Source organism: Macaca nemestrina, chromosome 4, assembly GCF_043159975.1.
Source record: "Macaca nemestrina isolate mMacNem1 chromosome 4, mMacNem.hap1, whole genome shotgun sequence".
Lineage (NCBI taxonomy): Eukaryota > Metazoa > Chordata > Mammalia > Primates > Cercopithecidae > Macaca > Macaca nemestrina.
This window is the reverse complement of record NC_092128.1, coordinates 113,999,609-114,013,129: the sequence shown is the minus strand read 5'-3', so window position 1 is coordinate 114,013,129 and position 13,521 is coordinate 113,999,609. Positions and strand designations below refer to the sequence as shown.

General features: G+C 42.1%; 1 protein-coding gene across 13 annotated transcripts in view; it reads right to left on the bottom strand.

Annotated features, from left to right (window-relative positions):
• LOC105494192 (HECT, C2 and WW domain containing E3 ubiquitin protein ligase 1) overlaps nt 1-13,521 on the bottom strand; it is a 468,767-nt gene that overhangs the window by 46,315 nt on the left and 408,931 nt on the right. For all 13 annotated transcript variants that reach the window (XM_011762396.3, XM_011762400.3, XM_024796674.2 and 10 more), the window contains 3 exons: nt 11,799-11,919; nt 10,923-11,036; nt 9,977-10,129 (listed from right to left, as the gene is read on the bottom strand). In XM_011762396.3, the coding sequence (XP_011760698.2) occupies nt 9,977-10,129; nt 10,923-11,036; nt 11,799-11,919 (388 nt within the window). The remainder of the gene's footprint in view (nt 1-9,976; nt 10,130-10,922; nt 11,037-11,798; nt 11,920-13,521) is intronic.

Here is a 13,521-nt window from a genome sequence, read left to right as displayed (position 1 = left end):
GGCTCATCTCCTGTGACACATATTGATAATCTAAAATGTGCCCTTCCATTTTTAAAATCTGAATCACATAATCACATACTAATATATTTATATTTATGTATCTCTAGCTACATACACACAGGCTTGGGGTTACTATTTTTCAATTTTTGAATTGCATTCTTCATGCTTTTCTGCTTTTCTTCTGTCAATATCTTGAGGAAATCTCTCTCCATCACCTGGAAGGTTCTAATTCAGTCTTTTTTATGCTCCATATGACTGTGCAGTGTGGATCTGCTGTAATACATGTAACCATTCCCCTGCCGATGGACATTTGCATTGCTTCTAGGTTTGTGTCTTTAAGAACACTGCTGAAATAAACACACCAGTGTGTTTTGTGCGGCAGTCCAGCATAGCTTTTAAAAGTCTGCACTCAGCCAGCGGCGGTGGCTCACGCCTGTCATCCCAGCACTTTGGGAGGCCGAGGCGGGCCGATCATGAGGTCAGGAGTTTGAGACCAACCTGGCCAAAATAGTGAAACTCCGTCTCTACTAAAAATACAAAAACTAGCCGGGTGTGGTAGCGGGCACCTGTAGTCCCAGCTACTCAGGAGGCCGAGGCAGAAGAATCGCTTGAACCCGGGAGGTGGAGGTTGCAGTGAGCCAAGATTGCGCCATTGCACTCCAGCCTGGTGACAGAGCAAGATTCTGTCCCCCCCCACCAAAAAAAAGAAATTCTGCACTCTAGAGTTAGACTGTATGTGATTGCTCCTCACCTCTGCCACTTACTAGCTCTTATACTGGGCAAGTTTAAGCCTCTATGGGTATCAGTTTCCCATTTGTAACATAGAGGATTATAACAGGTTATGTAATTCATGTAGAGCCTTTGCAAAAATACCTGGCCCATAATAAGGGCTCAATAAATATTACCTGTTATTATAAAAGTACTGGATATTAGTGCTTTTGTTTCTATGAGATAACTTTATGGGCTAAAGGGTATATGGGTTTTTAAAATTTTAGTTTATATTGTGGGTTGGATTCCCCCGCAAAAGGCTGTAAAATTGCTTCATGCATGTTTCTACCAACAATGTATGAAAACATCCTTTTACTCATGTAAAAGATAAATAACTCTTTAATTTTTGGCAATTTGATCGTTATAAAATGATATCTCATTGTTACCTTAGTTTTCATTTCCTTCACCATTGGAAAAGTTCAAATTTTTTAATGGATTTATCAATCATTTGAATTTGTTCTTCTCTGAGCAGCTTTTTCTTATTCTTTGCTAATTTTCCCAGGGTTGTATCTCCTCTTTTTTTCAGGTTGTAAGAGCTCTTTGAAATGTGTATTACAGATTTTCAACCTCTGATTTTCTTGAGTTGCAAAGATTAATTTTCAAGATCAAAGCTTGTCTTTTGACCTTGTTTATGGTATTTTTGTCATAAAAGTATTTTAATTTTTATCTATTCAAATACATCTTTCTGTTTTTTTTGAGACAGAGTCTCACTCTGTTGCCCAGGCTGGGGTGCAGTGGTGCGATCCCGGCCCACTGCAACCTTCGCCACCTGGGTTCAAGCAATTCTCCTGCCTCAGCCTCCCGAGTAGCTGGGATTACAGGTATGTGTCACTAGGCCTGGTTAATTTTTGTATTTTTTAGTAGAGATGGGGTTTCACCATGTTGGCCAGGATGATCTCAAACTCCTGACCTCAAGTGATCCACCCGCCTCGGCCTCCTAAAGTACTGGGATTACAGGCATGAGTCACTGTGCCCGGCCTTTCTTTTCTTTTATAGATTCTAGTTGTTGATTAAAAAGATTGATTGTCTCTAAAAAGGTCTCTACCATTCAAGGTTTCTTGAGTTCATTTTATGTTCTCAATAATTTTTATGTTCTAGCATATGCATAAATTCACGTAGATTTTCCTGAAGAAATTTCATTCCTTTTTTTCACGTGTTTTCAAAGTTGAGAGGAATTTAACATAATTTTCTTTTGGTTGCATACCCAGTTACAGTACGGGCATCATTAACTAAATAGTTCATTCTTTTCCTACTGAAAGTTTCTCACATGTTCTAAAGAAAGCTGGGTTCAGACATAGGACAGGCAGAGTCCCAACCAATCCCACTCATTCTATGGTGACTTCTCATCTAATTTTTGCTCCACATCTTGTTTGAGAATTGATAGGGAGGCTACTGAGATTCAGCCAGAGATGGGGTCAGCAAAGCTCTTGTAGGTGTTCATGAAAGAACCCAGGAACTGTTGTTAGGGGTAGGGCTGGGGCTGGGGCTTACCTGATCTTAAACTCAGATCAAAAGTCCACACTGAGCTCTTTTGTCAGGAGGGCCCTGGGAGGTTGAAGGGCCATGAGACACCCAGTGGGATCTCATAATGTTGTGGTTTCTACCTACTAATTCAAGACTCTGCAGATGTAGCAAAGGATATTTAAAGTGTGTTATCCAGGACTTCTTAAGTTCCATAAAACTCTACAATTACACTTAATACCCACTTACCCACTTGGCCAAACTCTAAACATGCACAAAAGAGCTTCCCTCCTCCCCCACTTCCCCTTGCTAAAGACCTGAAAACAGAAGATTTTTACCACCCAGGGAGTATCTGCTTGGGAAGGGAGAGAGGTCGGGGCTGGGGCAGAAGGAGGCAGGGGAGTCTGTTTATTCTGCACTTAGCAAAGGGCCTTGGGATCCTCTTGGAAATTTCAGTTTGAGAGGTGGTAGAATGTCTGTGACACCTGTAAGGTTAGATTCGTCACCGCCCCAGACATAAAGGAGGACACAGACATTTTGGTGGCTGCAGAGAAACTGATTAACAGCCTCAAATCTGAAATCTGGCTCTGAAAATCCTTCTCACACTTGACAATTATGTAAAGAGTGACTCATAACGTAGTCATTTCTTAAAATGATACATGTTAGCACAGGCATAGGCCACATAACCACGTTTCAGTTAATGACAGACCACACATACAGCAGTGGTCTCAAAAGATTATAATGGAGCTGCCCTACACAGGTGTGCCATTTCTTATCTTCTATACAATAATTTTACTGTACCTTTTCTATGTTTAGCTATGTTGAGATATACAAATACTTGCTATTGTGTTATAGTTGCTTAAGGTATTCAGTATAGCAACATGTTGTGCAGGTTTGTTGCCCAGGAGCAATAGGCTATACCATAGAGCATAGGTGTGCGGTAGGCTCTGCCATCTAGGTTTGTGTAATTCCACTCTCTGATGTTCACACAATGATAAAATTGCTTAGTGATGCATGTCTCAGAAGTCTCCCTGTCGTTAACTGACACATGACTGTACTTAAGACAAACAAAATGTGTCTGAGGCTCTGGTATTCTTCCTAGAAATAGAGAAGGAACTCACCTATTTCAATCGTTCAGACTTAGGGCATCTTAGATTTGCTCCGGGAAAAGTGACATTCAGAATAACTGGGACAGAAAGAATTTCCAGTGGTGATTTCAGAGAGAATAGTTGGTAGGAGCTTAAATGACACTCAACAATGAGTGAAAAGCCCCCAATTTTTTTTTTTTTTTACTGTTTTTATTTATTTTATTTTAGTTCAAATATTCTGAACTAAAGATTGAAATGGGATAAAAATTCTCATTAACCAAGAAGTTTCACCTGAGAAGCATTCCATCCATCCATCCTTCCATTCAACCATCCATCTATCTGTCCAGCCTCCCTTCTTCCCTCCCTCCTTTCTTTTTTTCCTTCCTTCCTTCCACATATATTTACTGAGTGCCAAGTTTGTGACTAGGAAAGCTACAGGCAAGACTCTGGTCTCACTGGGCTTACATTTTCGGGAAGAAATGACAACAAATTATAAACATATTAATACTTTATACAGTGATAAATGCAGTCATATATTAAAGTAAGATGTTAAGTTGGAAAATTATAAATGGATGCACTATTTTAAATTGAGTGCTCAGGAAAGACCCTTAGAGAAGGGAATGTTTGAACTTAAATGTGAATCTTTCCTATATAAACATAATAGTTTGAAACGATATGCAAACTATATGGAAACTATATGCATTCATGTTTCCAAAGTTCCTTGTACCTCCTTATTACAATATGATGTGATAAATATTATAATAGAGGTACACACAGCGGTGGTCACATTGTATTTTAATTTGACCAATTATATATCTGACTTTGCCTTTGAATGGGGGCTAGATCCTGATGCTAGAGCCATGATACCTGGGTTCCTATTCCTGCCTGGTCCTCAACTATGGCCTTGTTTATGTCTGTGCCTCATTTTCCCTCATCTGTAAAAGTAGGATAACTCAGTATCTGGGTTATAATATTGTTATAACAACATTACATCTGGGTTATAATATTGTTAGACAGTGGCTGCTATATTTAGCAGGTTCTCAATGGATCCTTCATTATTTAGCTTAATTATTAAATTCTGTATCCCTAAAGATATAAAATCAGGATACAATAAATATGAAAAGGATAAAAAAGTAGCATATGAGTGCCTCATCAATATGCAAATGACATCATCATAATCAAAGAATGAAGATATGAAATTTGGAATAGGCCAGGCACATTGGCTCATGCCTGTAATCCCAGCACTTTGGGAGGCCGAGGAAGGTGGATCACCTGAGGTCAGGAGTTCGAGACCAGCCTGGCTAACATGGTGAAACCCTGTCTCTACTAAAAATACAAAAATTAGCTGGGCGTGGTGGCATGTGCCTGTAATCCCAGCTACTTGGGAGGCTGAGGGAGGAGACTCGTTGAACCCAGGAGGTGGAGGTTGCAGTGAGCCGAGATTTTGCCATTGCACTCAGCCTGGGGGACAAGAGCGAAACTCCATCTCAAAAAAAAAAGAAATTTGGAATAGTATTCATCGACTTCTGTCATCAAAGACACATACAACAGACACACACTGTTCTGTAAATTGTAAGATTTCTGGTGGATGTGTTGAATGTCCTGAAATGTATAGGCTCTTGTGGTAATTTTCCATTCCCTGCTCTCCTGTCCTCCACTAATTTCTCATCTTTTTGTGCCCTGCTCTGTGACCTAGGGACTGGCCACTGTGGGTTGCAGTATCTGGACAGCCTCTGTCCTCTGGTTTATGGTTGGGTTTGGCCACTGGGACTGGAGAGTGGGAGAAGAGTGTTGATTGAGAGGGTTATTTCCCAGCTTTGACCTACTGTGGCCAGGTCTAGCCGGGGCTGTGTCCATGAGTGACCACAGTGTTCATGGGTGGTCCCTTATAGGCTCCAGCTTTGAAAGAGCTCTTCTGATTCTATCTCCTCTCTCTCCTTGGCCTGAATATTATCACTGCTGACGTTGACAGGGTCCTTTCAGTATGGAAGTCAGTCGTACAAATCAGTAATGAAACAGCAATTGCAGAAAGTCTCTTTAGGCCAAAGGCAATATGACAAAACAAAACAAAACAACAAAAAACCTGACCAAAAACAAAAAACAAAAAAACAAAACCCACAGACAGTTTTTTTTTCCCAGCTTATTCAACGTGTGTAACACAGAATTTTCACTAGATTTATTCATATTGGTATGTCTCAACACTGGACTAGAAAGGAAGGAACTGGGTGGAATCATGATGCCCTGCTAGGGCTTTTGATTAAGCTGGCTCTATTCCAAGGGATACAAAGCCCACACACAGGAAGCAGGAAGCCCAGAATGTCAAGTACCTACTCTCAAAGGGGAGCTTTCAGAGGACGGACACAGTGTCAGGGGTTTCTCCATTGATGTCTTCGGGCAGTGCCTCACCCGGAAGTGGTCGCTGTAGGAGCACGTGCAGTGTGAGAAGGAGGAGGCCTTCCTTCAGTAACAAGCAGCATTCACGCATCGTGGAGAGCAGATTCCCAGAGTGTAAAGCTCTTAAGGGACATGTGCATTTATTGCTGACTTTTTAAAACCACAGACAATACAGAAAAGTGTGAACTTTGAGCAATTAATCGCACATGGCAGGAAGGAGCACTCTATTCATCTTAACCCTGGTACAAGGAAGAGACTGGTGTGACTTGTGGAATAATATTCATTTATGCACCCAGTGGTCGGGGAGCTGTTCTGAACACCTCAAAGTGCCAGGCATTGTGCTAGAGTAAAATAAGACAAAAGTGTCTCTGCTCTGATAGAGCTTATTTTTTAGAGGGAACTCAGAAAATGTGTAAGAGGATGGGACCCAGAAGAAGGTCAGCAAAGGATAAAGAAGCAGAATAACAACAACAAAAAAAGATAAAATTGATCACTGCAAAGATGCTGCCTCTAGCCACAGCTGAGTACCATGTCAATCCTGAGTGATGTTTAATCCTTTGAAGCCTTATAATGGATTTTTGCTAGGCATTAAAAAGTATAATCATGTAAGAACAGCTGTGTTAAAACATTCATATAAACTCTACTCAGTGCATTTGGTTTCTCAGTTATTCCTCCATAGCAAGCCAATCGGTATTAAACGTGTGTATGTTAAGTGGTAACAATTCTTCCAGTTAAGGGAAAACTCCAGTCCTTTCACTATTTCACTAGCCTATAAGCAACTGACTTTTAAATTCATCTAATTTTTATTAATGATTATGATAACATATAAAATTATGCTCGGTAGTACAAAATAGATCTATTTAGCTCATCAGCGTTTTATACATTTATAAATTTTATAAAAGATGAATACCAATTACACAGCATTTTCTGATATGCCTTACTAGAGAATAAAATTTCTATTTTTGGAAAAAACCAACAACAACTTTTGAAGCTGACCTGTGTTTGCCATGTTTATTTCGGGTCTGTGGTTATGCTTATCTCTGATTCCAGAGTGAAGGGAAGTGGGCAGGGCGTGGGTGTCCATGAAGGCACCTCTGTCCTCCCTGCAGGTCAAATCCTGCCCTGGCTTGTCTTGTGTCTAGGGACAATGTCCTGCTTTACAAAGTCAAGGCTGTGCCCATAAAAAGCCTTGTAATCTTTTGGTTTCTCCATTTGCTGAGTGATGCACAGGCCCTGATGATTGTCATCCTCTTCACAGCCTCCATGAATCTCCTGATGAACTCCCTCAGAAGGTGGAAGGAGCGCCTGACACTGACCCGAGATCAGCAGCAGCCACGCCCACCCTATGGGTGGTTAAGAGGCAGCCAGTGGCATCAGTCGTGGGCCATCAGATTTGAGGACTTAGGATTCTGGTTTCCCGAGCGTCCTGGACCTGCCGGCTGCAGGAATGACAGCGACAGTTCTTCAGGCAGGTGCCACAGCACCCATACACTGCCAGCATTTTGTGCAAAATACCCAAAGCCGCATCACCAGATCTGGGCTCTCCTAGCCTCCCTTTGCTAAAATGCTGGCCAAAGAGCTTAATGAGCCACTCAGGGGCACAAGATAGGTGAAACCTGCATGTTTTGTTTGTTAAACTATTTGCCTCATGGCACAAGATGGCTTACTGTATGAAAATAAACAAAAGGAATAACTGCGGCATCATGGTTTTGTTAACATGTCCAAAGCTGATCAGGGCTTCCTGTTAAAATCTAAATAAGACTCTTCTTAGGTGGCTTACATTCAGTCAGCTGTGGCTCTGTGCAAAGAAAACCAGTTTCCCTTGCTCAGGAATTTGCAGCCACTGATAAGAGAGGAAAAGTGTGACTCCACCTGGAAGGTCATGATACAATCTGCTCTCTGACCCCGTGGAGGTGCAGGGGCTTGTTCTGCATGCCAGGCTGAGGACTCTCCGGACTGAGGCATTCAGAGTTGAAGCTTTAAATCAGAAGGGAGTCCCCTGCCAATTTCATCACGAGTCAGCAGCATCCAAAGAGTTGCGCTGAAGAAAATCTCATCACCGTGGGTTCAGTTTAGATTGCTAGTCGGCTCAGAAAACTACCTGCAATTGTGTTTCCAGGATGCATCACAAATACTCTCCACATGAATGAGACCATCAGCGGATGAAACTCAGCATGTTTAGTGTGGGGCCAAGTCCTCTAGCAAAGGACACAGCGATTAACCTGCATTTCGAGGGCAGGCACTGCCAAGCCCTCATCAGGGATCCATCCAGAGAACTTTGGTAATTCGTGCAAAATCCCTGTATCACACAATTTCCTTCCTTAATGTGATAAAGTGTAACGGAAACATCTGCAGAGCCTCTTCAGCCCTGCAATGCATGGATGAGCAGAAGGTCACAAAGCCAGGTTGATTGCAGGGACGGGGCAGCAGGTGAGGCATGGTCACTGTGGAAAGCGACGGAGGCCACTCTTAACAGGCAGTCCAGCCAAGTGGGGGCCACATTATCTTCTCTGCTTCCCATCAGGCATTCACCTGTGGCCTTATTTTGTGGCTGCACTGAAACATGCTTGACACCAAGGTTTTCTTCAAATGTCGGCTTTCATTCATCCCACCGTGGTGCTTGTCCTTGTTGTCCTATGCCACTGTCCCCTCTTTTTGTAAGATTCACAGACTCCATTCCCCACTCCCTGACCCCCTACCTCGGACAGAATGAAATATTTTTCCCTTGTGATTGAATACAATTCTCAGGCTTATCTATGTATCTCAGGCAAACACATGCCCACATGTGTAGATGTGAATAAGTGAGCATTGAAGCTATTGTACTGTGATCGTTGGTTGGCTCATGTGTTCCTCACACTAGCCTCTTTGAGGCATGAGACCTTGCTCATTTTATGTTTGTATCCTCCCAGCACACACTATGTGCTTGATTTATAATCGTTAAATTAGTGAAGGTATTCCTGACACTACCTAGCATAGTCTTATATGGTAAGATATTTGATGAAAATATTTCTCTGTTGATTGCTGATTCCAATTCATGACCTCTAAGACACCATCTTAAATTTCATGCTCACAAACTAAGAGCTAGCTGAGGGATTGTATTAGGTATAATCTGTGTATGTGTATTTTCCTGTGTTACAGGTCATAGCACTCTCTACCATCAGAATGGAGCCTGCCTGAATGTGAGCTCAGTGAGAGGCAGATTCCATTCTCGGGCCCTTCCACGGTGACTTGCCTGCTCTGCTCCATCATCCACTTATTCACAAGTTCTGGGGCGACAAAGGGCATGTTTTGTTTCATCTTGTACCAAACCCTCGATGTGCTCTCACTCACTCTACCTCAGCTCAAGAACTTCAGGGGCTGGGAGTGCATTTGGAGAGAAGGCATGTGCAATAGCTGGAAGCCTTAGCACAGGTGGGTTACACTGATGCTTTATAGCCAAACTATAGGAACTTGGTTTCTAAGGCCAGCAGGCTTAGGTGTTACCCCAGTGGCTCCCCTCAACAGCAGCATAAATAAACCATGTCAGAAGAACCCACATTAGCCATCTCCAGGACTCCTTTCCCTCTCAACAGCAGGAGCTCCTGCAGTCAGAGCAGTGGTAATTTTCAAATCAGGCATGTGGTGATGCAGCAGGAAAGTGCCTGCATCCCAGGTGTCCCAGCAGCGTTCTGGAGACCTCTAATACCCACATCTGTACCACAAAACTGCACAGCATTGATTGATACCAATCTTCCTACACATATCAGTAAATGGTAATAGAATGCCTCAACAGCAGACAACTCAGGAACCAGAGATATACTGGATTTTCAAGTCAGAAGAATGCTTAGAGATTATCTGACCCAATAGCCGTATCTTACAATAAGATGTGGAAGCCAGTGTCCACAGTGCTAAAGACATCGGTCCAAGGTCAAAGAATTTCAAACCCATAAATACCTCCAAGAAGCCTCCACTGGGACCTTATGATTTTAGTAACATTATCAACATTCATGACCTATGTCTACTGATCTTAGTGTCTTCTCAGTAGGCAATTATTCTTTCTCACATCAATTTGCAGTTGATATATTATCAGCATCCTTGTTAAATTCATCTTGTGTTCTGGGTGAAGACTAACAGAGTCTTCCTTCTTGGGCTGTGTCATTCACGCTCATCCCTCATAACATCTGGCCACTGCTCTAAACACAGTGGCCTTTGAGAAATGCTTCTGAATTCTGACTAAGAAAGAGGAGAACTTTCAAACACAAGAAAGTGAACATTATAGAGCTTACCACTCAAGATGGTTTTCTACAAATGCGGACATGGGGCTGATCTGCACCGTGTAAGTATCATTTGCCGAGTACTCAAAGAGTCCATAGTAAGGGTTGAAGAGCTCCTGAGACAGAAGGAAGAAGAATTCCCGCGAGGGGCCACTGTAGTCCAGGCTGCAAAGAAAGCAGAGGTCCAGGAAGCTCATTCTGTGCCCAGAGGTGAGGGGACCTGTTCGCACCCAAATTCTAGTGTGCCCTTTCAGAGTTGGGTGCTGGGGAAAGCAGAGAGCAGCCTCTGCTCTTTGGAGTGAATCTCAGTGGAAGTATCAATCTTCATCAAGAAAATGAGGATGCAGTAATTGGTTTGGAGATGTTTCTTAACCAGATGTCCATGAATAAACTCTCATAGTAGCTTTCCTTAGTGTTTTCTTTTGATCATCTAACACCTCAGAGCTAAAACACACAGCCAGCCCATTGAACACAAGGCCTTTGTCACGGGACACATAAAAGAATTTTCTGCAACAGTGAGTGTGTGCATGCATGTGTGTGTGCATGTGGGCTTGTCCTTCATGGTTGAGGTGGTTTCCCATGAAATCACTGAAATGATATGAAAAGTTTGGCATGAAGTTGTATACATACGCTTTAAGAGAAAGAGGTTTTTAAATTAGATACTCAGAAGTGTACAACACCTAAAAAGGAAAGATCCAGTGCCCTGGGACTGTATTTTTGGCTTATCCTTTGACCATGTGATCTCAGCCTCTTGTGCATGTCAATAATCTTAGGTTTTTGAAGAACATGGCATTTTTTGAAGCTTGGCAATACCTGAAAAGAAGGACCTCTTGGGAGGGAATTGCCTTGGGGTGAAGGCTGACAGCTACCCTGCTCCTTCCTGAGAAAAATCACCCCTGATCCTGAGGCTCTGGCCCACCCACGCTTAGGTGTCTGCATAAAACTCCTGGTGTCTCACCCCTCCTCTCCAACAAAGGTGACGTAGAGCTTGTTTCGCTGGAGCTCTTTCCGCGAATAAGCCATCACTTGATTGAAGGTTCCCTCCAACAAATGATCCCGGCGAATAATGAGCCTGAGAAGGAGAAGGGGTGGTGAGTAGTGACCCTCAAGTCAGGATGTTGGACAGGGTTCTAAGTGAGTTGTGAGTGCCCAGGTTTAGGTTCTCACTCCACAGCCTCTCCAACGAGAGGAAAGAGCAGGATGCAGTTTTCGTCAGTTCATCGAGGGATTATCTGAACATGCTTTTCAAAACATCAGGAGCGCAAGGAAAATGTGTACACTTCTTGTGCATGCCATCATATGGAACTGCTTTTAAGATAGTTCATTTTGATCAACTCATAGGATATCGCTTAAGATTCCTAAGTTTGGGTTCAGCTTTTTAAGTTGAAAATAATAAACCCAGAAGGGAAACTATAAACAACATTTTACTTAGACTTCAATTACAAAGTTACCAAGAATCTTTAACTTTGACTAATGAGTTAAAGTTTTTCCCAAGAATAAGTGAAGGGAAATATGAGATTTTTTTATTTAGTTCAAGATTCCTTGTTTTCTGAAAAGGTCTACCCTGTGATTTTCTACATGCCTTTGTCTAAAATATTCTGTTCTTTCTCATTCTCTTTCCCTCTCTTACCTTCTCTTCCTGCCTCCCTTCCAATTTCCTAATGTCCTTTCTTCTTTCCTTCCAGCTTCCCAACTTCCTTCTTCCCCCGCTTCAGACCATAACCACTACCACACCAGAGTAGCCGATCTCAAAAACAATATTACAAGGGTGTAGGGGAGAAGGGGATAGAAAAATCTACTGTCTGAATTCAGTGCTAAGCACTGGAACACTCACTTAATTTTCCCTGGACCCTGACCAAATCCTTTGGCTTCCAGTTTTCTGTAGAAATTGCGGAGCTTGGCCTCAAAGTCTCTCCGGTAGGGGGAAGGGGCTCTTGCACTGGCTCTCTGTAAACCTGCAGAGAGAAGCACACAGAGGTCATCACTTTCTTTTTTCTTCTTTCTCTTCTTCTTCTTCTTCTTCTTTTTTTTTTTTTTTTGAGAAAGAGTCTCGCTCCGTTGCCCAGGCTGGAGTGCAGTGGTGTGATCTCGGCTCACCGCAACCTCCATCTCCTGGGTTCAAGTGATTCGCCTACTTCAGCCTCCCGAGTAGCTGGGATTATAGGTGTGTGCTACCACACCTTGCTGATATTTTTTGTGTTTTTAGTAGAGACAGGGTTTCACCATGTTGATCAGGCTGGTCTCAAACTCCTGACCTCAGGTGATTCACCCGCCTTGGCCTCCCAAAGTACTGGCATTACAGGCGTGCACTACCACGCCCAGCTAATTGTTGTTAATTTTTGTATTTTTAGTAGAGATGAGCTTTCACTATGTTGGCCAGGCTGGTCTGGAACTCCTGACCTCAAGTGATTTGCCCGCCTAGGCCTCCCAAAGTGTTGGGATTACAGGCATGAGGTCATCACTTTCTGTGGAAGAACAAATACACAAAGTGACAGTAGAGTGAGAGCCCAACAGAGGCACATTCTGGCGTCTCCATATTCTTCTTCTCCAAGAAGTCCCTTGATTTCCACCAGTGGCTTTTATAATAAATAGAAATAATACACTAAAGTATAAAAATAATATACTAAATTCATTTATGAGTTCTAATGAGAATAAATATTTATGTCTTCCTCTCTAATTCTTTCAAGTTACATTTCTCTTAAAAGGACCTGGATGAGCATTTTTCTTGGCTTTAATTGTACTTGCATAATCTAAAATAATTAACATAAACTGAACTAAACTTTCCTTGTAAGGTGCTACAAGAAGTAATTGAAACTATAATGAGGTAAGTAGGACTTTAGTATATGTGTCCATCATGCTCCTGTATTGATATTGATGCTCAAATAAACATACCTGTACACAAAGGCTCAGAGCATTTAGGAGTTTATATTAGATTAGAGTTTATATTAGATGACCTTGCATCATAAAAGTGAAGTTTACAATAATAATAATTCGCTAACTCTATATAGGTGAGAACTTTTGTCTCATTTAGAGTGCTTTGTAAATACTTTACTATATATACCTTTTAATTAAAAAAAGAATGGAAAATTAATATTCTTACCCGAGTTTTAAGGTGGTCAGAATCAAGGCTTGCCCATTCAATAACCATTTATTAGTTACTTACTATATTCCAGGTACTAAGCTTACAATTTAGAGAAGACTGATGCTGGTGAACTCTCAGAAAGGAGTATATAATACAAGTTACAATGATTGTTATCCAGGAAGGAAAGAAACCCAGTTCGTTGAGATCACAGAATCTGCTGTGATCTCATCTGCTGCTTGCCCAAGAGTGCCTGATTGCAGAATGGGGGGGAAGCAGACAGGAAGGTTCATCTAGGGATGAAGCTCTGCCAGAGGGTGCAAACAAAACGGAGAGGGCCAGGGGAGTTCAGGCTAAGTCTGGGAAGGCATCTCTGGGGACAATCTGAAGAATAAATAGGCACAAATTAGATTGCATGGGTCAAGAAAAGCTTTGCTTTAACTGAGAGAGAAGATGAGCTGGGAGAAGAAGAGCACTC